This window comes from Ascidiella aspersa, chromosome 8 (assembly GCF_963924565.1).
Source record: "Ascidiella aspersa chromosome 8, kaAscAspe10.2, whole genome shotgun sequence".
NCBI classification, from domain to species: domain Eukaryota; kingdom Metazoa; phylum Chordata; class Ascidiacea; order Phlebobranchia; family Ascidiidae; genus Ascidiella; species Ascidiella aspersa.
Window position 1 is genome coordinate 26562557 of NC_139454.1, and position 27610 is coordinate 26590166.

The 27610-nt window shown below is 40.4% G+C and overlaps 2 protein-coding genes across 2 annotated transcripts; one reads left to right on the forward strand and one right to left on the reverse strand.

The window, feature by feature from the left end:
- Positions 1 to 29: 29 nt before the first annotated feature.
- On the reverse strand, positions 30 to 2592 carry LOC146137126 (uncharacterized). Its single transcript, XM_083395400.1, has one exon. The coding sequence runs from the start codon at positions 2575 to 2577 to the stop codon at positions 826 to 828; it is 1752 nt and encodes a 583-aa protein (XP_083251526.1). The 5' UTR covers positions 2578 to 2592; the 3' UTR covers positions 30 to 825.
- A 9956-nt stretch (positions 2593 to 12548) lies between these two features.
- On the forward strand, positions 12549 to 16596 carry LOC146137127 (kynureninase-like). Its single transcript, XM_083396335.1, has 9 exons — positions 12549 to 12726; positions 12898 to 12992; positions 13255 to 13377; positions 13524 to 13715; positions 14065 to 14220; positions 15739 to 15910; positions 15985 to 16171; positions 16246 to 16372; positions 16459 to 16596. Exons 1-9 carry the CDS (start codon positions 12549 to 12551, stop codon positions 16594 to 16596), a joined length of 1368 nt encoding a protein of 455 aa, XP_083252461.1.
- Positions 16597 to 27610: the final 11014 nt, after the last annotated feature.

The following is a 27610-nucleotide window of genomic DNA, read 5'->3' on the forward strand; positions in this document are numbered from 1 at the left end:
TCTTGCTGCATTAGCAATACAGATTAACTTTTGTCAAGTATATTCAATTGGCAAGCTTGGCGCAATGCAAATAAACAAGACATCATCAAATTGCGTTAAAAACAATTCAAATTAAACAATCACAATAATATAATGTCAGGGTAGCCAAGTTAAATATTCTCATTATAAACCTAACAATCACTTTAATTGATAGAAATAGGATATTTTACAACATTTAGTTTAGATCTGTGATATGAAAACCTAGAGTGTGCAATCAGTGGATTTGAATAGTTGTGTAACACAGTAAACATTACCAACTAACAAAATAAACAAAAAACACTAATCAGTGGAACAATGGTGTATATATAACAAGATAATACTATTACAATAAAATTGAATTCTGGTAAAAAATCAAAGGTTAAATTGCAAAGTTCAGTAAAAAAGTTAAATATATACTGCATCATGTTGTAAAAAGACAGGATGGATAAGCAATAAGCAGTAAACAAGCAATCGTGCAAACAGAGTTAAGTCCACCACACTTCAAATATTATGTTGGTCCTTCAGTTTTTCAGGTTAACAGTCTTATTATCAGTTTGGCCTTTCTAAGCAAATTTAGTTTGTACTGTTCCGAGTTATTTGCAATATTTTATATTTTATGTCATAAAACAGTTTCAAAATGTACCCTACGATAAGTGGATGGAATTTCACTTGTACATTTTGCATATTATACAACGATAATTAAAAACGATAACATAAAAATATTAGAAACTTTAGCAATACATAAGGCAATATATATGCACATTTGAATCAGTATTAGAAACTTGTATATAAGCATGTATAAAATTATCATTTACTATCAAGATTTAAATCACATTCCCATATATTTATGGGCCTTTCAATATGCACACTGGTGTTTGCCAGCTTCCCCCCAACCAGAAGCAAACTAGAAACTTTATAATTGCTCTCCAACTTTATGCTTTCAGCACAAAAACTTTGAGTTTCTGGTTCACCAAGACAATCGTCTAACTTTTCTAAAATGCTCGCATTTTTTAAAAATGCATCTTTCAGTTCCGTTTTGTTCACTCGAACACCTAGTGCTTTATTGCCTGCTATGTCTGTGGAATGGCGGTCCACAGTGGTGCCTTCTGCAAGTGAAACATCAATAAAACTTGAAGTTTGAAACTTTGGGTTTTTAGCATTATTTATTTTCCAACATTGTTCATTTTCACTTAGGTTGTATGAAAAATGCTTCATTTTTTGAACTTTTGGCAAATCTGCAAATATATCAGTCATACTTTGGCCTTTGCGCTGAAACCCATTTACAAACACTGGTTTGGACGTTGGGGCGGATAACACCACTGGTTTAGGCTTTATGTCTTCAAACCCTTTATTTACATTGCAACCGTAATCAGTGTCAGTTACATTGTGTTCAGGAAAACTTTCTGTAGCAACTTCTTTAAGGTTTGTCAACAAATCTGCTGTTGAGTTTGACTCATATTGATCATGTTCAGCAGATGGTTTCAAAACCACTTTCGTTGGAAGGACAGAGTCTGGGGCCTTCAAGTAAGAAACATCTTTACTTGAGTGTTTTCTCTTCAGTGGTATATACCTAGAAATATTTGAAAAAAGTTTGGCCTCTTTTTCATTGTAAGTTTTATTACTCGGAAGGGTCACAAGGCAATGGTTAGCACAAGGTGATGGTCGTACTTTGTCGTAAAAGACACATGAATGCCAGGTTTGCTGAGGTGACCAGGCAGTATCACTAAGTGCAACTTTCCACAACTTTGACGAAGTATCGTCATATTCCCGACTTCCTCCAAACACAAACACTGTTCCTGAAATCTGACAAATCGCGTGGTTATACAACTGCCAAGGGGCTCCCTTAGAACGAATGTGACACCAGGAATAAGTGGAGAAATCCCACGTCCAAACCTGCATTTGGTTTCGCTCGCTCACCCCCATGAGGCCCCCACACATCCACATGTAGTTCTCATACACACAAGCCGCATGTTTGTATCTGCCCATAGGATTTGTATCGCTTGCCACAAACTCAACATTATCCCAAGTATCTTGCTCCATATCGTACATCCACAATTCATCGCTTGGCCCTTTCAAGTCAATGTACCCACCATGAAGGCACATTTGGTTGTCGTAAACGACGGCCACATGTTCACGCCTTGCCGAGGGTGCCACTTGTGCTTCAAACTTTTTTGTCCAGATGCAAGTTTCAGGATCAAATATCCACAAGGGAACTTCATCTGCGCTTGCAAAACTCAATTCTCCTCCAAAAAAGTAGAGTTTAGCTTTGTGCTCAACAACAGTGTGGCCTTCGAGCGGTGGTGGATGGCTACCTTCCGTGATAACTTCACTCCAAATATGGTCATCGCTTGAAAACTTCCAAAGGTCCTGGTGTGTTCCCTTCACACCCCTGCCGCCATAAAGGTAGAAGTAATCTCCACATTGTACCACTGTGTGCTGGCTGCGTTGCGAAGGGTTCACAGCTTGACTTGGGTGAGGCTTCCACGAATAAACCCCGGACAAGGGGTTGACATCTTGTGAGAGTTGAGGGGCTAAGCAGTCAAAGCCAAATATTCTCATAACATTAATACTGCAAAGCTTTTACAATACAAAAAAATATAGTTATTATTAATATTAACAGAAACTACTTGAGGTTGACTTTTTAACACAAATTTTAATGCACTGTGACTCAGGCTTAGGGCTTAGCATCTAACTATGTTTTTATAATTTTTTTGTTCGAACATGAATCAGAAACTTTAATTTCTATAGATTTTCACAGACTAGTCTAAAAGCAAACTGACGAACAAAACTAACAACTGAAACGTTTATTTATTTCCGTCATGTGACGAACTTATTTATTTTGGTTAGCAACCTTGGCGCATTCATGCATGACGAGTAAGCCGTGCAGAACGTTCACACCTATCTAGTAAGTATTTTATGCTAAAATTGAATCAAAATTTGTTGTTATTATCTTATAACTTTTACATTAAATAAGAAAACAGATTACTAAATATAACACTAACATATACTTGACTCATCTGGAATATTTAAAACATTTTTTTACATTTATATTCCAAAATAAGAATTTGCCTTTTTTTTTCTAATTTACCACTGCGCTGACCAACTTGACGTCACTATACACGTGACTAGTGACCACTGAGGTGTGACCAACGCCCAGGCGAGTGGGATTGGCGTTTCGTGATTGATTCTTACCGTGTTTCCTTATCGTGTGTAGCTTACTGATATTTGTGAATATATAATCAACGAGCAATATCAACTAAGTAAAGTGTCTAGGGTTTAAGAAGTTATGGACAGGTTTTTTTAGCAGTCTGCTTCTTTGGAGTCAGATACAAGGAACGTGTAAGCGACTAAGCAGCCGTCGGCTCTCGCCTTGTTCACCCGTAGCAGCTGCCGGGATAAACTGAAATTTGTTGATAGACTGAAGCGTGTTAGGCTAAGTTCAATCCGACTCCATTTGTTTAAAGCAGGGGCGGGCAACCTTTTCACCACAAGGGCCAGTAAGGAAATGTAATGCCTATAGGAGGGCCGCACATCAAATAAACACTAATTCATATTTTTTTTTTTTAGCCTTTACAAGAAAAACTAATGGGCTACTAGGCTGCAACTACGGTAGTTTTGTCAGTGCTGTCTACTTGGATTCGGAAATAACTTTTTCTACAATATCGATGACGCCTTTCTCGTGCGGTTCGGCTCAGTACAATTTAATTAACAGCCATAATTTAAAACCAGCTGTTACATAACATCTCAGTCAATATGCGTGGCAAAAGTCTGTTACACCTTGACGGTACTCGACTGTGTAATTGTTGCAAAACAATTCTTCATCATAACAAAGTGACACAAGTAAAACTTTGTGAAGGAAGATTGTTTTGTAATAGATGCTTCCCATTCGAGTTCAACTGCATTAGGGTAGCCCATGGGTAGGCCTACCATATTTCCTCTTTTGGGAGGATTTGTCCTCTTTTCTCAAGAAAACTAAATGGTCCTCCGAGGACGCTCAAAAATGTCCAAATGTCCCCTTTTTTCGCCATTCGAGTTATTTGCTTATAATTTTGACAAGACTTTTAGGCGAGACGTTGTATTTATTTCCAAAAATACTGTAGCCATGAAACATGCTGAATTGCTGGTTTTACCTCACTTTTAAAAAGGCCCATTAATAAAGCAAAGGTGTGAATTTTGTAGGCCTAGCCTACTATCAGTGTTACTGTATGGTAGGCTATGTTCTTATTTCATACAGACACGTGTCTAGTTAGACTATAGCAGCGGTTCTTAATCGGGGGGCTCCAAGCAACTTTTAGGGGGCGCGAGCTCCTAAGTTATTATTTATTTTTTTCGCAACGATTCTAATGTTTGGCTGTACACCACTCCTACAGCGCTGTACAAACTCTGTTTTTGCCAACCTAAACATTCAAACTGCGAATCTTCTGTTTTCTAATTGTTAACTTTTTTTAGCACAAAGTCAGTTTGAGCGCCATTGAATGTTTTCATATCATCGGAGGTATAACGGCCCTATTTAATTATAATTTTGCTAACTTATAGATAAACGATAAAAGTCATCAACCGTTTGAACTATTTTTTATCCATTTTATATAATTAGATAACAGGCTAGCAACAGGGGGCTTAAAATTTTTTGCGTGAATTTTTGCGCTTGACTTTTTTACTTGCGCTCGACATCACAGCCTTACAACTATAAAGTAAATGCCCTCACAACGTTTGTCAAAATCACCTCGTGCACGAGCAATTTGTTGTGTGACCAATGCGAAAAGCCTCCTGAATTTACAGTTTAGCGCCAATTCAACCAATTAAATCCGATTTTTTCGCGCGGAACATACTTCACTGTTTTCAGTTTTATAGGAAAATTACCAAAGGGGGATGCGGCTAAAAAAGGTGTTGATATATGGCACGTTTTTCTCTAACGTAACAATTATATTTTCGTTTTATTTACAGGAAAAAAAATGTCCTCTTTTTGAGTGCTGAAAATATGGTAGCCCTACCCATGGGTCACATCGCACTTCAAACAGGAAACTCAAAGAGCAAAAGTCGCAACATCGCGCACACTCATAGCCTTATTTAGGAAAAAATAGCTGGAAGAAGGTAAAGCGCCGCACAAAAAATGGAAAAGGGCCGCACGTTGCCCGCACCTGCTTAAAAGGTTGAAGGTTGCGAGTTCAACAGGTTAGCCACAGCAATGAATTAAACGTATCTGAGTTTATTGGAAAACATCAGAACGGCAATCAACTTACAGGAATAGCTTAAGGTCCATGCACAGTCGTAACAGTCCAGCATATTAACTTTTGTCCGTTATTTTTGTTGAATAAGTTGAGCCATTTGTCCAGTTGTGTTCAGTTTAGTTGGGTTCAAATAATAACAACAAATAATAAGTACGTCCCCTACACAGCCACTGTTTCTTTTCTAAAAAACATCTTCGTAAATTTTAGCTTTTTATATATTATTTATTAAAATTTTGTTTTACCTTAGGTCACATTACGTTGCGTTACTAGTAACAGTTTTTTTTCTAAAAGGTCAAAAGGCTATTATTGTGTTTAACGTTAGTTTGCAAAAAGTAGTTTATTTGTTCAATTTTAAATTCTTGGTCGAGAAGCACGATTCTATGTAAGACTTTTAAGGGACGGCCAAAGCTTAACTGGAAAATATGAGCACTTGCCCCCCCCCCCCCCCCCCTTGAAATTTCAAAATGTGATTATTAGTATTATTTTTAAGTGTAATATGTATTACTTATGAAGGTTAAAAATAATATACACTATCCATTGCCCCCAGTGGGGGCAGGAGTTCTTACCACCCATCTTTGTAAGTGATATTATCGTTTTTGGTTCGTTTTTTCATGGTTTAGCAAACTGTTAATCTAATGTCTTAATCTAATGCGAAGCCAAAATCGAGCGCAAAACGCCGTTTTTCGTCTTTTGTTTGGTCGACCGTAAACGCTGGATAGTTTTTCTCTTTCCTTATTTGTTTAGGTCAGTGGTTCTCAACCTTTTTTCTTTCGTGGCCCATTTACCTTGCAAAAAAATTCTGTGGCCCAATAGAATTTTTATGAAAGAAAAAACTTTTAAATAGGTTTAGAACAAAACACAGCAGAACATATTTCAAAACAGATTATTTAATCAACCGTGCATTAGTGAGATACTTGCGGCTGAACAATAAATTTACATTCCTTTTTAATTCCTCCCAAACCATTATTCCTTTAAAATGAAATATAATGACACAAATGAAACTAAATCTAGCTTTTTAAATTGGTCTGCGGCCCACCTCAAATGTTCTTGTGGCCCCCACTGGTTGAGAAGCGCTGGTTTAGGTTGACTGATTAGTGATTAGCAAGTATTCGACAATTGACAACGCTACGTCAAACCTTATTTATTTTTATACGCAGTATGTTTCTCGCTGTTCGGTCTCTGCGCTAATATCCGATGTTGGTGTAACATCGACATTTGTTTAAATGAAGCAGATTCTTAAAAGGAGGTATAATGGTGACTGTCGTTCGCGTTTTAAAGTATAAATTTTTAAGTAATGATAGTTAACGCAAAATTATGCTCTTTATGCATACTCTATAAGAACACGTGCTAAGTGTGCAATGTACATGACTTATTTCCCCTCAACCACAGCTTGTAATTTAGCTGACTTGGTACACAGCTCGGCGCAGATGTTGCGCCAATCGTGGCATAATAACACCCGGTAAAAACGATCTTCGTTTAGTATTGCACGTGGTGAAAGGCTTGCTTGTAATTTAGCGCTAGTTCCGTTCATGGAAAACTGCGCTGCTGATAGAATTATGTATGATTCTACCACAATTAAACACACATACTTTAAGGTCTTGATTTGTTTTTTTCCTTAAAGTTAACGATTGTACACCGTGATTTCGCAGCTGGCGCCTGACAGGATTGTCGACGACGCACGTGCTCGCTTTTGCTGGACGTAGTTGGTGTTTCTGGTTTTTTTCTATCACGTCTTGCAATCACCATTCTATGACGTCATACTTTCACTGTTTTAAAGACGTCATTATTAATTAACATCAGGCGAAAAATAGGGGAATTCCCTAAGTTAAAAATTCAGGACCCCTTTTTAGATTTTCTGGTTACGCCCCTGATTGCCCCCCCCTGGAAAATTTTCTGCGGGCGCCCCTGTCTCTTTACTACATATTTGTGTAAGCCTATAACTTCATATCATAACTCATAGTGTGGCAATAATTAGAAATTTTGATTAATATTATCAATATTTTGAAAACACTTCAACAGGCCGGTTCAACCTTTAACAACATTTTTATAAATGCCCCTGTAAAATGCATTATTCTGTATCGGTATCACACATCACCTCGTTCGCCCTCGTTGTCGGGGTCGCTATGGTTCCTGGTCAAGGCCAGAACGCACTGGAAGCGAGACTCCACCTACTGGAGGAAGGCTCAGAGGGGTCAATACCCCATAAGTAAGCAATCGTTAGAAGAAGATGAGCGGCCATATGTCGCTTGTCGAAAACTTGCTCAAAAGACCGACTTTCCGCGGTGTAGCTGAAATGTGGGTTTAACACACAACCCACCTCCAAATCTGTCCCGGCCAATACGGCGCCTCTCAGGTCGCGGTTCTTCAGGTTTGAGTTCTTGACGGTGGCGACGCGCAGATTGGCACCTGCCATTAGGCTCCTCTCGAAGTTGACACCCTTCAAGTTGGCATCAAATACAATTATATTTTTGTCAATCAGCCTCAGAAAATGACAGTAGTTAAATACCCTTCTACTATCAATTAGTTAATAGTGTGTATTAAAGTCCCACATGATTGTATGCCTATATTTGCAGTACTGATAAGTAATAAGGAATTAAAAGTCTGGCGGCACACTTGAGAATCTTCCAATGCACACTGGCGTGCTGCAGCATAATCCTTCTTGCTACACAATTAGTCAAGTGACGCAAGTCATAAAGTGACGCAAGTCTCGCATGCTCTTTAAAGTAGCACGAAGTTATAACATACTATCAGGCAGATTGGACCAATATTCTATACAGGCGGCCGCACGAGAAACAGAAAATGTTATGGAAGGCAGATATTAGATCATTTTACAAATACTATTGGACGATTTTAAACGCTGGGCTCATATTGATAGTAATAAGTTAATAACATAAAATGAAATACTTATGTGTATAAATATATTAGTTTGGCATATTGGTTAAGCTATTAACTGAAATGTTTTAATAATGGGAACTGGATTGACATTAACGCCACACAAAGTACAAAAGTGTTCGTTTATTTATTGCAACCAACCGTGGACACCTACTATATCTCTGCAGCACATTACTTTGTGGAATTGGCGTTTCGTGATTGATTCTCATCGTGTTTCCTTATCGTGTGCAGCCTACTGAGATTTGTAAATATATAGCCTACTTAACGAGAAATATCAACTGAGTGAAGTGTCTAGGGTTTAAAAAGTTAAGGACAGGTTTTTTAGCAGCCTGCTTCTTTGGAGTCAGATACAAGGAACGTGTAAGCGACTAAGCAGCCGTCAGCTCTCGCCTTGTTCACCCGTAGCAGCCATGGTTTCTTTTATAAATAACATCTTCGTAAATTTTAGCTTTTTATATATTATTTAATAAAATTTTGTTTTACCTTAGGTCACATTACGTTGCGTTACTAGTAACAGTTTTTTTTTTAAAAGGTCAAAAGGCTATTATTGTGTTTAACGTTAGTTTGCAAGTATATTCTTAGTTTAATTCTATATTCCTGGTCGAGTATAGGCTAGCACGATTCTATGAAAGACTTTTCAGGGACGGCCAAAGAACTAGAAAATATGTGTATTAAGTTTGTCTCTTTACCACATATTTGTGTAAGCCTATAACTTTAGGTTATACCTCATAGTGTAGCAATAATTAGGAATTTTGATTGAACACTCTTAAGCAGGCCTGTATAACCTTTAAACCGCGGAGGGTATTTTGCTAAATGTCTACGCGGGTCACACTTGCTATAAAGATAAATAACGGCGTTTAATGGTCATTGTTACTGTTTAGTTGTTTCTTGCCATTTGTCAATGCAAAGCGCCTTACTTGCTAACTGAGGCCATAGCACTGTACATTTAAACAGGGAGACATGACCACCGTACTATCTGAACTCCACTAAATTAAAACTAAACATACTGTCATCAGTGACGTGCGGTGAGGTTCCTAGATGGTGAGGCACACATTTTTTCGAGTCACGTTTTTCTTTAACAACCACAAAAACGGTATCGTACCGGTAATAATAAGAAATAAATACACTCAAAAACCATTCAGAGATCAACAACAAAACGACTAAAAAGTAGTAAAACTATACATTAATATAGCAAACGTATTAATATGACTACATCGTTTATGACGTAACAGCGCATGACAATCGAAGGTGTGGCATGCCTGTGATCAACTGTTGTGGTAGGTTACTGCTCATAAAAGCTACAAAACAAATTATTATTAAGAGTTCAATATTTATAAATTTTTGGGTGGCCATGGCCCCCCTGGCTACGCCTATGACAGCTACACATATACTCCTTTTTAACCAATCTCTTTGAAAGTTGAGTGTTATTTTTTTGTCCAGTCGTCTGATGCAAAAGTTTAAAATTTGCAACAGGTCTGCATTTATTTATTACTTCAACTTTAGAGCTTTACACTACAAGAAGTACACGTACTATGCGGGCAACCGGGCATTCAAGCTGGTCGAAAAAAGGTTTCATAGCCGGAACGTCACAATTGAGGCATGACTCAAATCATAGCTAAATCGTTCATCATGTTTTCCGAGAGAATTAGCGAAAGAAAAAGGCACGCATAATGCAATGCATAGCACTTCTGTGATCTAAACAGAGGCACGACTTGGCGCTGCCTCTCTTCGCGTATTTCAATGATTTTGACCGCGTGAACGCTTGATATGAATAACGCAACAAAATAGAAGAAAAAATAAAGCACGCTTTAGGTATAGAAACGTAAAATTTGCGGTAGAGATTAACTGATATAACTTTTGCTTTGCCAGATGTAGACAGGTGAGGCAGTGCCTCACCTGCCTCCCCTGACTGCACGTCCCTGACTGTCATTGCATTTCAAAGTGCATACTGTCAGGTCGCTTATAGATTTATTGTAGATTCACATAATTCAGCATAGCTCGCTTTCAATAAAATGGCTTACAGCGCAGTAAAAACAAGTCTCGCCAGCATTTTGATGTATATGGTTTGTAGTAAAAATCGAATAAAACTAACATCCAGGAAAAGCGAATGCGTTAGGGATTTACTGGTCAGTTAACGGCCTCGCTAGGCCGGATGTAAAGGGCAAAATGGAAATAGCAAGAACAATTTTAAACAGACTTTTTGAAAGCACGCGCAAAACAAACACCTTAACCAACAAACACAGATGCTGGGCTCTCTTCATCAGCTACCCCGAGGAACACGAAAAAGGTTCCGAGCAGTTCGTTGGGCCGCGCTTCTTCTTTGAAATCTTCCCAGGATCCGATCACGGGTCGACCAGCAACCGCAGAACGTCTGACATTTGTGCAACATGGAAACAGCACGTGTTGGCGATCGTGGTGTTCAATAGAGCGAAGAGGGTTATTCCTTGTCTTGGCGGCCAACGAACAACTCCAGGGGTAGCTGATTGTACTACACGATGATTGTACTACACGATGTCACAAAAAGAAAAAAATATAAAACACTTTTCAAAACGTACAAAGCCAAAAAATATCGTCTTAAAACACAGTTCGAATTTCAAATACCAATTCGAAGGGGTAAGGTGCTAATCTCAGAAACGCGAAAACAAATTACATCGCCTAGTCCACATTAAATGGGTTCCCTAAATAGCAAACATAATAACCTTGGCGCAAAAGGTTATTCTACAAAGTTACTCTCTGCATGCTAGTAACTTCATGTGGGCTACATCAGTGTTTCTTAATCAGGTGAATGGTTCAGCCCAGGGTGAATAAAATTTGTGCAGGGGTGAACCAACTACAAATGGGTGAAAAGTTCAGGAGCATCCTATAGTCACTAAGTAAACAATTTTCCACAGTAAATCGACTACTGAACTGTTGTTTTTTAGTGTTCTTTTTTTATTGTAATGGTGAAGTTGGTTTGCACTGAGTGTATAAGTACAAAAAAACTGTTTCTGGACTCGGGAAATTGTAGATTTGCAATGGTAAAACTTAGCTTGAGTTGATCTTAACAAAAACCGAAACAACCTAAGTCATTTTGTGCTGTTATATATAGACGAGATAGGATTGAAACCTCCTTTTTTAGCACATATGCTCTTTGAGTGCAATTGAATGCTTTCATATCATGAAAGGTATAACGGCCCTATTTAATTACAATTTTGCTAACATATATATATACACGATGAAAGTTATACCTCGTTCGAAGTATTTTTAGCCATATTTATATGTGGTAACAGGCGAGCAACAGGGGGACTCGAAGTTTTTCGCGTGAATCTGTATTGTTTTTGCAATATTGCCGTTGTATTGTGTGTCGTCACATCTTTTGAAACGCGATAACGCAATGTTTGCAATGTTTAATTTTTGCGCTTGACATTTTTACGTGTATTCTTTGCAGCCTTACAGCTGTGGAGTCAATGCCCTCACAACACGTGTATCAAAATCAGCTCGATAAAAACAATGTGTCTTTTGTGCCCAGTGCAAAAAAGTCTCCTAAATTACAGTTTAGTCAATTTAACCAAATAAAACTCAATTCTTTTTGCGCTTCGCGCGATCAACATTAAGCTACTATTTTCATGTTGTTTCAGTGATATTTAATTGAAAAATGCCGAATCGCTTTTCTTAAGGGGGCTGCGAGGCATAGGAAATTTACCAAAGGGAGCGCGGCTGACAAAATGTTAAGAACCACTGCTCTAAGGGTTGGTCGCCTTGCCAGTTCATCATCTTTCAGCTAAATTCACAAACAATGGATGAAATACGCTACAATTCGTGTTTGCATCGACATTTGTACCAGACTTACTAAAGGGTAACTAACCACCTAATAAACAAACTCGCTAACACAGCGGTGTTTTGTAAAGTGATTTTATTGGTTCCGTGTCGCGGTTGGTGTTCATTCTGAAAGGTCTAACGATCTGGCAGGAAGTGACGCAAATACAGACGCCGAATATAGAAACGCTGAGCTGATACAATGTACAGAGATAATTGTGCACACTACATTTTATTTACATCAGATTGGGTTCTTGTAATACACCACGACCTTACAGTAGCAATAAACAACTCATTCCAAAGCAAGCGTGTGCCTTCTTTTGGCAAAATGTTAGGATTTTGTTAATCCAAGTTCTTTGGGGGTTTTATAGTTTTAATGTAGTTTATTAACAAAGTTGTTCACTAAATATTTTGTCATGGCAAAATTAACTTTTTAATTTTTATTTTAAGCCTTACTGACTGTTACGTGCTTAATTAGCACAACAAAATTATCACCGGTTGCTAATTAAGCACGCAACACTGACAGTTTTTAGGACCATTTATGATTTGGTGCAAACAAACTGAACCATTAATGAGCAATATTTTGTTTGCAGATTTAAAACTAAGTTCATAGCAATGTCCTGCCAGGAATTGTTCGGAGTTCCTACTGTTAATGATTTTTTGTTAAACCTTTCGGCAAAAACTGAACTTGAAATTACAAGTGAAGAATTTAAAGAACATTTAGATTCAGAAGACGTTTTGTCAAATCTTCGAAGTGAATTTTTGTTTCCTGATGTCCAGGAATTTCCAGAAGGTAAATTAAAATTTAGAAAATTATTTGAATTTGTAAGTAGCATTAGATATAGAAATAGTACATGTTAAAGTGAACCTAATATACCTAATGCCACGGTGACTTTTGTGGTCGAAATATATAATAATCAATTAACATTAATCGTTCTTGTGACCACTTGTGTACATCTGTCAGTTAATAGGGAAGAGGCAAAAGGCAAGAAATGTGTTTATCTCTGCGGAAACTCACTTGGACTTCAGCCAAAATCAACTGAAAGCGAGATAAACCAGGTTTTAAAGTTTTACAATGTTTAGCTGTAAAATATTTTTAATTGTCTGACTTTTGTTATAACGTTACTTTTCATCATGGTTATTGTATTATTACTTACATTAAATGACTGATTTTATGTTTATTGTCACTCCAAATTTGCCAGCTTTTATGGATAGACCTTAATTATAAAAATGATTGTGGCAATTCTCATGTAACAAAACATCGGCTCCCAGTAATCATACTATATTGTTTTTTTAGTCTCGATTACTGTTGCTTACCCAGGTTTTGTCGAGCTGGTCCATGAAGGGTCATCACTGCTATTTCCACGGGAAACTCCCTTCATCTAACTGCGACAGTTACGTCACTCAAGATATGGCAAAACTCGTCGGCGCACAAAATGATGAAGTAAACCACTGAGTTAACATTTTTTAGTCGTAAATAAAACACTGAGCATTTGATTTTAATCTTATTGCATAATGCCACACAATATGTTTTATAAGTAAAGAAGAAAAATTATATATATATATTACTATCAAATACTTTCTTTTTAGGTTGTTGTTATGAATGGACTTAGTGTGAACCTTCATTTATTACTGGTATCTTTTTATCAACCGACAAAAACACGACATAAAATCTTGCTTGAAGAAAGAGCCTTTCCATCTGATCATTACATTGTTGAGTCACAAATAAAACAAAGGGGCTTTGACCCCGGAACAAGCATGGTGTTCCTTAACAGGAAAAAGGTTCCTCCATTATAATTTTAGTTCTAAATATTATAAGTTGTGTATAGAAAAGGTTTGCTGAAGAATATATTTAGCAACAATTTTTTTGACAAAGTTACAAAGAGTTATTAGTTAATAATTTAGTTGGCATGATGCTAACCCCCAAATTTTTTTCATTAAAAAATGGGTAAGTTGATTATTGTAGAGAAAAAATTATATCATATTTTCATACTAAAATATCAGGAAAAGTATCGGCCTACATTTACCGATACCGATATATCGGTCGAACTATAGTTAAAAGTGACACATTCTGTGTCAATTTTATTGAATTATGTTTAAAAAAACCTTTATAATCTTTCTGTCCTACAAGGGCTGTGAGTACTGGGACATGGATGAGATTATTTCCGAGATAATTTCTGCGGGGGAATCAATATCTGTGGTGTTATTGCCAGGAGTACAGTATTACAATGGGCAAGTGTTTGACATGGAGCGCATCACTAAAGCTGCTCACAGCGTTGGAGCTATGGTGAGGATGATTGCTTATTTATGTCAGGGACACCAAACTATGGATGGTTGGTTCGAGTGTTTTGTCCCTTAAGATATTTTCTTAATGATGCCAAAATACTGATATTAACAGTTTATGAACATAAAACTTTATCCCATGCAAATTTAAGCTACATTTTTAATTTTTTTTTTAAATAAACGGCAATTTCATAAAGCTAATTTACATAATAATCAAGTAAGTTAATTGACATAATTGACATGATGATACTGACATGCATAATGCTTTTCATATTGCTTTTTACCTCAGTTTACCTTTAGAGTAAGCAGGGTCATGAGTTATTCACAACAAATTTAAGGCTTTACCAAACCTAAAAAGGTTGGAGAGCAGGGGTTTAGACCCAATCAATATTCAAGTTTATTGACCCCACATTGCACCAGTTCATTGACACAAATTGCACGAGTTTATTGACCCCACATTGCACAAGTTTATTGACCCCACATTGCACAAGTTTATTGACCCCACATTGCACAAGTTCATCGTCCCCACATTGCACGAGTTTATTGACCCCACATTGCCCAAGTTAATTGACCCCACATTGCACGAGTTCATTGACCCCACATTGCACAAGTTCATTGACCCCACATTGCACAAGTTCATTGACCCCACATTGCACAAGTTCATTGACCCAACATTGCACCAGTTCATTGACCCCACATTGCACGAGTTAATTGACCCCACATTGCACCAGTTCATTGTCCCCACATTGCACGAGTTAATTGACCCCACATTGCACAAGTTCATCGTCCCCACATTGCACAAGTTCATTGACCCCACAGTGTACGAGTTCATCGAACCCAAAGTGCACCAGTTCATTGACCCCACATTGCACAAGTTTATTGACTCCACAGTGTACGAGTTCATTGAACCCAAAGTGCACCAGTTCATTGTCGCAAATTGCACCAGTTCATTGACCCCACATTGCACAAGTTTATTGACCCCACATTGCACAAGTTCATCGTTCCCACATTGCACCAGTTCATTGACCCCACATTGCACAAGTTTATTGACCCCACATTGCACAAGTTCATCGTCCCAACATTGCACCAGTTCATTGACTCCACAGTGTACGAGTTCATTGAACTCAAAGTGCACCAGTTCATTGTCGCAAATTGCACCAGTTCATTGACCCAACATTGCACAAGTTTATTGACCCCACATTGCACAAGTTCATCGTTCCCACATTGCACCAGTTCATTGACCCCACAGTGTACGACTTCATTGAACCCAAAGTGCACTAGTTCGTTGTCGCAAATTGCACCAGTTCATTGACCCCACATTGCACCAGTTCAGTGACTACACATTGCACCAGTTCATTGACCCCACAGTGTACAAGTTCATCGTTCCCACATTGCACCAGTTCATTGACCCCACAGTGTACGACTTCATTGAACCCAAAGTGCACCAATTCATTGTCGCAAATTGCACCAGTTCAGTGACCCCACATTGCACCAATTAATTGACCCCCCATGTGTTGCTTAGGTTGGGTTTGATCTGGCGCATGCGGTTGGCAACATCGAGCTTTCCTTGCATGATTGGGAGGTTGATTTTGCGGCTTGGTGCACTTACAAGTACCTCAACTCTGGCCCTGGATGTATCGCTGCTGCATATTTGCACAACAAGCACAAACACAACAACTTCCCCAAGTTTAGCGGTAAGCAGTAGTAGGAGCCAACATATTGTTTAGTCTGTTGTTAGTAAATTAGATATGTTGTTGTTTGCGGATAGGTTGGTGGAGCCACGAGTTCAGCAGCCGCTTCAAGATGTCAAACAAGATGGAGCTGACCCCTGGGGTGAAAGGTTACCGGGTCACCAACCCTCCCCCAGTCCTGGTCGCTTGTGTTCGCGCAAGTTTGGACGTCTTCAACAAAACCTCGATGAAAGAGTTGCGCAAGAAGAGCGTCTTGTTGACCGGGTTGGTCGATTATTGCGCAATAACCTTCTTATCTGTAATGTTTTGCAACAACTTGAGATGTAAGTTCTTTTAAGGTACCTGCGATTCTTGATCGAGCATCATTTTAAAAGAACAGCTTCTTCGAGCCGCTGGATAGAAATCATAACCCCCCCGGAGCAAGGTTGCCAACTCACCCTCAAGTTCAGTCGCCCCGTAAAACAGGTGATTCCCCACACGTGTTCTTGTTGCTACTGGCAACAAACACCCAATTTTAAATCCGATGACGTCATACGCATGTTGTTGCTCAGGTTTACGAATCACTTGAGCGTGAAGGCGTTTGTTGCGACATAAGGGAGCCGGACTCGATCCGCGTCGCACCAGTCCCACTTTACAACAACTTCGACGACGCACACCGCTTCGTGCGCATCCTGCACAGCATACTTTGACCGGCGCTCAGTATTGGTGAACTTCGTGCAATAAGCTTTTAATCGTGGAATACAATCTTCAAATCGTTTGCTCGTATGTAGTTCAAGATTGGGGCTTACCCCTGGTTATTCCCCTGGGTTTGCACACTAGTCGATCTTTTCTTTTGGGGAAACCCCGGGAATCGTGAAACAAGCCGTAGTTTAATACGAGTGTTTGATTAACATTTTACATTTGCTGATGGTGTTCACGACTGTTAATCTCGTGCAATAACTGACTTTAATCTTTAACAGCAGCTTAGGGGATCGTGTTAGAAGTCTTGGACAACCCTGCTGCCAAATTACTCTCACATTCTGCTGCTAAGCCTGTTTTCCTGATTTGTTAGCGAGCGAGCCAAACCCGTCGAGCAGAAACCGGCTGGAAGAGATCAGCAGAGCAGTACGAGATATGAGCAGTTATATGGGCGTGCATTTAAAACATCTTGCAATAAAAAAAGCGAAACATATAAGCGATTTGGTTGCGCGACCGGACAATATGAACATCGTGCAATTGTGTATCAAATCTTTAGTAAAAAAACCCAAACAACTTACGACCGTATTGGCATGTTGTCTCGACTTACGACCGTATTGGCATGTTGTCTCGACTTACGACCCTATTGGCATGTTGTCCATGTAAAATCTGCCTGAACGCCATGTTTAAATTGAATCCCATTTCTGTAGAAAGCAGCCGATAACCCGATAAGATCATCGCACAACACTCCACCACATGCTGCTACAACTATCGAATATAAGTTGTATAAAAGCCATATGCTACTGCAACGATCAAATATAGCTGTATATTTAATATAGACTACTTATTATACACGTGTAAAGCCACATGCCACTGTAACGAAAACATGCAATGGTACTCTAAGTGTTTATGGGTACCACGTCCACGATTGTTTTGCTGTTAACTGATAGATACATTTCTTTTCCTGGCGATTTGCTCGTTGCCCTAACAGAACTCTAGAATAAAATTCAAGATGTAAACTGATATAAGGCTCGGGGTCAGGTTTAATATTTTTAAACTCGTTCTGATTTTGGTTTGGATCGTGCTCGGCTATATTCTGCAACACTTCCTTTCTAACACAAATATTTTCTCACAAATAAATGATGAGTTTCGTTTAATTTTACGCTTTTACCAACGAGAGGTTAACCGCCGCCATCTGGTTGTCTCATGCTGATTAAATCGATAAACGACAAACGTGTGCGAGGCATTGCTGCGTCACAAATGGGATTTTCCTAGTAACGTCACAACTTAATGTTTATTACCTTTTTAGTAAGATGTTAATTACATCAACAAATTTACTAACTTTAGTTTTTCTTTTAACATGAAAATGATGAATAATGCGTTGAACGGATCATGGATACAAAATGCGTGATTGCTATTAGCTATTTCATAAAAAAGTTATTTCAAACCATGTCTGAATTGTTTGAAATGGACGCTATTCGCACCGATACTACCACTTCGATATTTCGGGCATCCTTAAATAAAAATACGAAAACATTTGTGGGTAAAACTCTATTACTTCTGTGTTTTGTTTTTCTTTTTTTTTCGATTTTCATGAATTTATCGCGGAGAGATTTTACAAAGACAAATCCTCACACGCTTATTTTTTTCTTCTTGGCTGGACCAAGGTACGTTCTTCCATTATTAGCTGCACGTTTAGCGATGTAACCAAAACAGCAGTCATACAGTTTGTTTATAAAGTAATATTTTTATAAAAAACAAACATTAAATGCTTTTAATTTTCATTTTACTTGCAAATAAATACGATTACTACCAGCACAGTTTACATTTCCCAAACATATTATAGCTTGTCGAACAGCTTTGCTTTCACACCTCCACCCAAATACTAAATGTGTCGATGCTTAAGGCTGCTGCAGCCGTCACGTGACCTCACGAGTAATCAGCGCCGATTGAAATTCCTTTTTTCTGGAGATTGCAGAAAGAAAAACTAAAACACGTCAGTGCTGAAATGCTTTCAAGGTGGAAAGAGCTGTTGTTGATGAACCACCTGGTCGGGGAACTGTCCGGTAAGTTTGTTGGGTACCGGTATGAAATAAGGTTATTAGCTAAATTACATTTTCAGGTTTTTTTGCCATGCAGAGTTTTTAAACCTAACCCTGGCTTACGTTTCATCATCTCGCCAGTAGACAAATAAGCACTGTTATGGAACATCGTCAAATGATGTTTCTTGCATTCTTCCTAATCCTCTCGCAGACCTTTTGGTAAACATCCTTATTCTCAAAAATGCAACTATATTTTTTTCTGCCAAAATTATCTTGATCAATGACATTATATTGGAACAATGCATTAATATTTTTTGCCCCCCAAATCTTGAACCAGCTTGCTGTGTTTGACCCCAGAAGCTGGCAATCTTGAACCACCCTGCTCTAAATCGTCAATTCTTTTAGATATTTACAATTGCTTGGTTAAGTAAGTTTATAGTTTTGCTTTGTATTTCAGCTTCCTGGTTGAACAGAAGTTGACCGCCATCATATCATCTTGCAAAGAGGGCTGAAGGAATGATGTTCTACATGCAAATCAGCTCTTACTCTTAGCACAGTTTACCATCATTTAGGAGGGAGGCCACTTGTTAAACTGCCCAGACCACTAACTAACCTCTAGTGTTTGTTGTTATATATTTATGAATTACTTGTTTTTAGTTTCGTTGTTGCATAAAGCAACCTAGTCAGGTGTGTGTTGTTCAACTTAATTTATATTTTGCTGTCAAGCAAACTCAGGGTGGCTACAATCTTAATCTTAATTTAGAAATGTAATTCTGAAGGTTTACAAAAAGATTTCAAATTGGCTTATGATTTTTAATATTAATCCATACGTGATTTTCATGCAATTCGTATGTTTTGAAAGAAAGTAATTTTTTGTTGATGTGCATTTCAAGGTTTAAACTTCAAACCCCCATTTTCTAAAGATAAATTTAAAGTTTAAGATGATGAAACCTTTAGATCAACTAAATTGGGGTATTAAGGTTCCGTAGCCACCCGGAGTATTACTTATTAGGAATGTCTAGCATACCTCGATACAACGATTTCCGATATTTTATGCAAAAAGCTTACGACGTCTTATTCGATACAAAACGTCGTCATGACCATTGTCAATTGGGTAAATTATTGAAACAAACAGAACAATGCGTTGAAAAACGTTGATCGGGAATCTTAATCCAATAACACTCGACATTTCTAACCATTTAGCTGCGCTTATTTAAGCAGTTGGCAGTTTAGTAGACGCGAGAATCAGTTTTAAAGCAGTATTTTTAAGAGATGACTTAAAATAGGTAAATATATACGCCAGAAACCATGTTGATACCGAGCCCGAGCATGTGCAATAATTTGAGGTTTGCTGCCTCTTTAGTTTCGACCAAACTTTGTTCATTCCACGTTTTATTTTTGACCCCGATAAACGTGTCACACCTGCATTGCAGTTAATAGCAATGTATATCTAACTTTGCCAAACATTCTTTTCCGTGGTGGAAGTAGTGATTTGGCCGTAAAGCTTAAATTTAAAGCTTGAAGTTTGCGGTTAAAAGGTTCGGTTTAGGAAATTAGCTTTAGATGGTTACGTTTAAAGGGTTCGCCTTAAGGTTAATGGGATAGATTTAAAGGGTTCGCCTTAAGGTTAGTGGGATAGGTTTAAAGGGTTCGCCTTAAGGTTAATGGGTTAGGTTTAAAGGGTTCGCCTTCAGGTTAATGGGTTAGGTTTAAAGGGTTCGCCTTAAGTTTAGTGGGATAGGTTTAAAGGGTTCGCCTTAAGGTTAATGGGATAGATTTAAAGGGTTCGCCTTAAGGTTAGTGGGATAGGTTTAAAGGGTTCGCCTTAAGGTTAATGGGTTAGGTTTAAAGGGTTCGCCTTAAGGTTAATGGGTTAGGTTTAAAGGGTTCGCCTTCAGGTTAATGGGTTAGGTTTAAAGGGTTCGCCTTCAGGTTAATGGGTTAGGTTTAAAGGGTTCGCCTTAAGGTTAGTGGGTTAGGTTTAAAGGGTTCGCCTTAAGGTTAATGGGTTAGGTTTAAAGGGTTCGCCTTAAGGTTAATGGGTTCGGTTTAAAGGGTTCGCATTCAGGTTAATGGGTTAGTTTTAAAGGGTTCGCCTTAAGGTTTATGGGTTAGATTTAAAGGGTTCCGCCTTCAGGTTAATGGGTTAGATTTAAAGGGTTCGCCTTAAGGTTAGTGGGATAGGTTTAAAGGGTTCGCCTTAAGGTTAATGGGTTCGGTTTAAAGGGTTCGCATTCAGGTTAATGGGTTAGTTTTAAAGGGTTCGCCTTAAGGTTAATGGGTTAGATTTAAAGGGTTCGCCTTAAGGTTAATGGGTTAGATTTAAAGGGTTCGCCTTAAGGTTAATGGGTTAGATTTAAAGGGTTCGCCTTAAGGTTAATGGGTTAGATTTAAAGGGTTCGCCTTAAGGTTAATGGGTTAGATTTAAAGGGTTCGCCTTAAGGTTAATGGGTTAGGTTTAAAGGGCTCGCCTTAAGGTTAATGGGTTAGGTTTAAAGGGTTCGCCTTAAGGTTAATGGGTTAGGTTTAAAGGGTTCGCCTTAAGGTTAATGGGATAGGTTTAAAGGGTTCGCCTTCAGGTTAATGGGTTAGATTTAAAGGGTTCGCCTTAAGGTTAATGGGTTAGATTTAAAGGGTTCGCCTTCAGGTTAATGGGTTAGGTTTAAAGGGTTCGCCTTCAGGTTAATGGGTTAGGTTTAAAGGGTTCGCCTTCAGGTTAATGGGTTAGATTTAAAGGGTTCGCCTTAAGGTTAGTGGGATAGGTTTAAAGGGTTCGCCTTAAGGTTAATGGGTTCGGTTTAAAGGGTTCGCATTCAGGTTAATGGGTTAGTTTTAAAGGGTTCGCCTTAACGTTAATGGGTTAGGTTTAAAGGGTTCGCCTTAAGGTTAGTGGGATAGATTTAAAGGGTTCGCCTTAAGGTTAATGGGTTAGATTTAAAGGGTTCGCCTTAAGGTTAATGGGTTAGGTTTAAAGGGTTCGCCTTAAGGTTAGTGGGTTAGGTTTAAAGGGTTCGCCTTAAGGTTAGTGGGTTAGGTTTAAAGGGTTCGCCTTCAGGTTAATGGGTTAGATTTAAAGGGTTCGCCTTAAGGTTAGTGGGTTAGGTTTAAAGGGTTCGCCTTAAGGTTAGTGGGTTAGGTTTAAAGGGTTCGCCTTAAGGTTAATGGGTTAGGTTTAAAGGGCTCGCCTTAAGGTTAATGGGTTAGGTTTAAAGGGTTCGCCTTAAGGTTAATGGGTTAGGTTTAAAGGGTTCGCCTTAAGGTTAGTGGGTTAGGTTTAAAGGGTTCGCCTTAAGGTTAGTGGGTTAGGTTTAAAGGGTTCGCCTTAAGGTTAATGGGTTAGGTTTAAAGGGTTCGCCTTAAGGTTAGTGGGTTAGGTTTAAAGGGTTCGCCTTAAGGTTAATGGGTTAGGTTTAAAGGGCTCGCCTTAAGGTTAGTGGGTTAGGTTTAAAGGGTTCGCCTTAAGGTTAATGGGTTAGGTTTAAAGGGTTCGCCTTAAGGTTAATGGGTTAGATTTAAAGGGTTCGCCTTAAGGTTAGTGGGTTAGGTTTAAAGGGTTCGCCTTAAGGTTAGTGGGTTAGGTTTGAAGGGTTCGCCTTAAGGTTAATGGGTTAGGTTTAAAGGGTTCGCCTTAAGGTTAGTGGGTTAGGTTTAAAGGGTTCGCCTTAAGGTTAGTGGGTTAGGTTTGAAGGGTTCGCCTTAAGATTAATGGGTTAGGTTTAAAGGGTTCGCCTTAAGGTTAATGGGTTAGATTTAAAGGGTTCGCCTTAAGGTTAGTGGGTTAGGTTTAAAGGGTTCGCCTTAAGGTTAGTGGGTTAGGTTTGAAGGGTTCGCCTTAAGGTTAATGGGTTAGGTTTAAAGGGTTCGCCTTAAGGTTAATGGGTTAGATTTAAAGGGTTCGCCTTAAGGTTAGTGGGTTAGGTTTGAAGGGTTCGCCTTAAGGTTAATGGGTTAGGTTTAAAGGGTTCGCCTTAAGGTTAATGGGTTAGGTTTAAAGGGCTCGCCTTAAGGTTAATGGGATAGGTTTAAAGGGTTCGCCTTAAGGTTAATGGGTTATGTTTAAAGGGTTCGCCTTCAGGTTAATGGGTTAGGTTTAAAGGGTTCGCCTTCAGGTTAATGGGTTAGGTTTAAAGGGTTCGCCTTCAGGTTAATGGGTTAGGTTTAAAGGGTTCGCCTTAAGGTGATTGGCTTAGATTTAAAGGGTTGATTTAGTTGTCTGGGTGTAGAGGGTTAGTCGTTTGGGGTTAAAGGGTTCGCTTTAGTGTTCTGGGTTTAGAGGGTTACATTTAGTGGTCGGGATGTAGATGGTAAGTGGGTTAGGGTTAAAGGGTTCGCTTTAGTGGTCTGGGTTTAGATGGTTCCGTGTAAATAGTTCGCCTTAGGGTTATTGGGTTGGGTTTAAAGGGTTCGCTTTAGTGTTCTGGGTTTAGATGGTAGGTTGGTTAGGGTTAAAGGGTTGGATTTAGTGGTCTGGTTTTTGAGGGCTAGTCGTTTGGGGGTACAGGGTTACATTTAGTGGGTTTGGGTTTAGAGGGTAAGTGTTCTGGGGTTAGTGGGTTGTCTGGGTGTAAGGGGTTAGTCGTTAGGGGTTAAATGGTTCGGTTTAGTGTTCTGGGTGTAGAGGGTAGGTGGGTTAGGATTGAAGGGTTGAAGGGTTAGATTTTGAAGTTTGGTTTTAGAGGGTTAGTCGTTTGGGGTTACATTTAGTGGGTTTGGGTTTAGAGGGTAAGTGTTTAGGGATAAGTGGGTTTAGGCTTAAATGGTTCGCTTTAGTGTTCTGGGTTAGGGTTAGGGTCTGGCTTTAGAGGGTTAGTCGATTATGGTCAAAGGGTTCGCTTTAGTAGTCTGGGTGTAGAGGGTAGGTAGGTTACGGTTAAATGGTTGGATTTAGTGTTCTGGCTTGACAGGGTTAGTCGTTTGGGGTTACAGGTTCACATTTGGTGGGTTTGGGTTTAAAGGGTAAGTGTTGTGGGGTTAGTGAATTGAGGTTGCATGTTTCGCTTTAATGGTCTGGGTGCAGAGGGTAAGTCGTTTGGGGTTAAAGGGTTTATATAGTGGTTTGGGTGTAGAGGGTTAGTCGATTATGGTTAAAGGGTTTATATAGTGGTTTGGGTGTAGAGGGTAAGTCGTTTGGGGTTAAAGGGTTTATATAGTGGTTTGGGTGTAGAGGGTTAGTCGTTTATGGTTAAAGGGTTTATATACTGGTTTGGGTGTAGAGGGTTAGTCGTTTATGGTTAAAGGGTTTATATAGTGGTCTGGTTTTTGAGGGTTAGTCGTTTGGGGGTACAGGGTTACCCCTCGGTTTAGAGGGTTGATTTAGTTGTTTGGGAGTAGAGGCTAGTTGTTGAGGATGCGGGTGATGGTTGGGGTTAGGGTTGGGGTTGGGGTTGGGTTAGGGTTAGGGTTAGGGTTAGGGTTAGGGTTAGGGTTTGGGTTGGGTTGGGGTTAGGGTTAGGGTTAGGGTTAGGGTTAGGGTTAGGGTTAGGGTTAGGGTTAGGGTTAGGGTTAGGGTTAGGGTTAGGGTTAGGGTTAGGGTTAGGGTTAGGGTTAGGGTTAGGGTTAGGGTTAGGGTTAGGGTTAGGGTTAGGGTTAGGGTTAGGGTTAGGGTTAGGGTTAGGGTTAGGGTTAGGGTTAGGGTTAGGGTTAGGGTTAGGGTTAGGGTTAGGGTTAGGGTTAGGGTTAGGGTTAGGGTTAGGGTTAGGGTTAGGGTTAGGGTTAGGGTTAGGGTTAGGGTTAGGGTTAGGGTTAGGGTTAGGGTTAGGGTTAGGGTTAGGGTTAGGGTTAGGGTTAGGGTTAGGGTTAGGGTTAGGGTTAGGGTTAGGGTTAGGGTTAGGGTTAGGGTTAGGGTTAGGGTTAGGGTTAGGGTTAGGGTTAGGGTTAGGGTTAGGGTTAGGGTTAGGGTTAGGGTTAGGGTTAGGGTTAGGGTTAGGGTTAGGGTTAGGGTTAGGGTTAGGGTTAGGGTTAGGGTTAGGGTTAGGGTTAGGGTTAGGGTTAGGGTTAGGGTTAGGGTTAGGGTTAGGGTTAGGGTTAGGGTTAGGGTTAGGGTTAGGGTTAGGGTTAGGGTTAGGGTTAGGGTTAGGGTTAGGGTTAGGGTTAGGGTTAGGGTTAGGGTTAGGGTTAGGGTTAGGGTTAGGGTTAGGGTTAGGGTTAGGGTTAGGGTTAGGGTTAGGGTTAGGGTTAGGGTTAGGGTTAGGGTTAGGGTTAGGGTTAGGGTTAGGGTTAGGGTTAGGGTTAGGGTTAGGGTTAGGGTTAGGGTTAGGGTTAGGGTTAGGGTTAGGGTTAGGGTTAGGGTTAGGGTTAGGGTTAGGGTTAGGGTTAGGGTTAGGGTTAGGGTTAGGGTTAGGGTTAGGGTTAGGGTTAGGGTTAGGGTTAGGGTTAGGGTTAGGGTTAGGGTTAGGGTTAGGGTTAGGGTTAGGGTTAGGGTTAGGGTTAGGGTTAGGGTTAGGGTTAGGGTTAGGGTTAGGGTTAGGGTTAGGGTTAGGGTTAGGGTTAGGGTTAGGGTTAGGGTTAGGGTTAGGGTTAGGGTTAGGGTTAGGGTTAGGGTTAGGGTTAGGGTTAGGGTTAGGGTTAGGGTTAGGGTTAGGGTTAGGGTTAGGGTTAGGGTTAGGGTTAGGGTTAGGGTTAGGGTTAGGGTTAGGGTTAGGGTTAGGGTTAGGGTTAGGGTTAGGGTTAGGGTTAGGGTTAGGGTTAGGGTTAGGGTTAGGGTTAGGGTTAGGGTTAGGGTTAGGGTTAGGGTTAGGGTTAGGGTTAGGGTTAGGGTTAGGGTTAGGGTTAGGGTTAGGGTTAGGGTTAGGGTTAGGGTTAGGGTTAGGGTTAGGGTTAGGGTTAGGGTTAGGGTTAGGGTTAGGGTTAGGGTTAGGGTTAGGGTTAGGGTTAGGGTTAGGGTTAGGGTTAGGGTTAGGGTTAGGGTTAGGGTTAGGGTTAGGGTTAGGGTTAGGGTTAGGGTTAGGGTTAGGGTTAGGGTTAGGGTTAGGGTTAGGGTTAGGGTTAGGGTTAGGGTTAGGGTTAGGGTTAGGGTTAGGGTTAGGGTTAGGGTTAGGGTTAGGGTTAGGGTTAGGGTTAGGGTTAGGGTTAGGGTTAGGGTTAGGGTTAGGGTTAGGGTTAGGGTTAGGGTTAGGGTTAGGGTTAGGGTTAGGGTTAGGGTTAGGGTTAGGGTTAGGGTTAGGGTTAGGGTTAGGGTTAGGGTTAGGGTTAGGGTTAGGGTTAGGGTTAGGGTTAGGGTTAGGGTTAGGGTTAGGGTTAGGGTTAGGGTTAGGGTTAGGGTTAGGGTTAGGGTTAGGGTTAGGGTTAGGGTTAGGGTTAGGGTTAGGGTTAGGGTTAGGGTTAGGGTTAGGGTTAGGGTTAGGGTTAGGGTTAGGGTTAGGGTTAGGGTTAGGGTTAGGGTTAGGGTTAGGGTTAGGGTTAGGGTTAGGGTTAGGGTTAGGGTTAGGGTTAGGGTTAGGGTTAGGGTTAGGGTTAGGGTTAGGGTTAGGGTTAGGGTTAGGGTTAGGGTTAGGGTTAGGGTTAGGGTTAGGGTTAGGGTTAGGGTTAGGGTTAGGGTTAGGGTTAGGGTTAGGGTTAGGGTTAGGGTTAGGGTTAGGGTTAGGGTTAGGGTTAGGGTTAGGGTTAGGGTTAGGGTTAGGGTTAGGGTTAGGGTTAGGGTTAGGGTTAGGGTTAGGGTTAGGGTTAGGGTTAGGGTTAGGGTTAGGGTTAGGGTTAGGGTTAGGGTTAGGGTTAGGGTTAGGGTTAGGGTTAGGGTTAGGGTTAGGGTTAGGGTTAGGGTTAGGGTTAGGGTTAGGGTTAGGGTTAGGGTTAGGGTTAGGGTTAGGGTTAGGGTTAGGGTTAGGGTTAGGGTTAGGGTTAGGGTTAGGGTTAGGGTTAGGGTTAGGGTTAGGGTTAGGGTTAGGGTTAGGGTTAGGGTTAGGGTTAGGGTTAGGGTTAGGGTTAGGGTTAGGGTTAGGGTTAGGGTTAGGGTTAGGGTTAGGGTTAGGGTTAGGGTTAGGGTTAGGGTTAGGGTTAGGGTTAGGGTTAGGGTTAGGGTTAGGGTTAGGGTTAGGGTTAGGGTTAGGGTTAGGGTTAGGGTTAGGGTTAGGGTTAGGGTTAGGGTTAGGGTTAGGGTTAGGGTTAGGGTTAGGGTTAGGGTTAGGGTTAGGGTTAGGGTTAGGGTTAGGGTTAGGGTTAGGGTTAGGGTTAGGGTTAGGGTTAGGGTTAGGGTTAGGGTTAGGGTTAGGGTTAGGGTTAGGGTTAGGGTTAGGGTTAGGGTTAGGGTTAGGGTTAGGGTTAGGGTTAGGGTTAGGGTTAGGGTTAGGGTTAGGGTTAGGGTTAGGGTTAGGGTTAGGGTTAGGGTTAGGGTTAGGGTTAGGGTTAGGGTTAGGGTTAGGGTTAGGGTTAGGGTTAGGGTTAGGGTTAGGGTTAGGGTTAGGGTTAGGGTTAGGGTTAGGGTTAGGGTTAGGGTTAGGGTTAGGGTTAGGGTTAGGGTTAGGGTTAGGGTTAGGGTTAGGGTTAGGGTTAGGGTTAGGGTTAGGGTTAGGGTTAGGGTTAGGGTTAGGGTTAGGGTTAGGGTTAGGGTTAGGGTTAGGGTTAGGGTTAGGGTTAGGGTTAGGGTTAGGGTTAGGGTTAGGGTTAGGGTTAGGGTTAGGGTTAGGGTTAGGGTTAGGGTTAGGGTTAGGGTTAGGGTTAGGGTTAGGGTTAGGGTTAGGGTTAGGGTTAGGGTTAGGGTTAGGGTTAGGGTTAGGGTTAGGGTTAGGGTTAGGGTTAGGGTTAGGGTTAGGGTTAGGGTTAGGGTTAGGGTTAGGGTTAGGGTTAGGGTTAGGGTTAGGGTTAGGGTTAGGGTTAGGGTTAGGGTTAGGGTTAGGGTTAGGGTTAGGGTTAGGGTTAGGGTTAGGGTTAGGGTTAGGGTTAGGGTTAGGGTTAGGGTTAGGGTTAGGGTTAGGGTTAGGGTTAGGGTTAGGGTTAGGGTTAGGGTTAGGGTTAGGGTTAGGGTTAGGGTTAGGGTTAGGGTTAGGGTTAG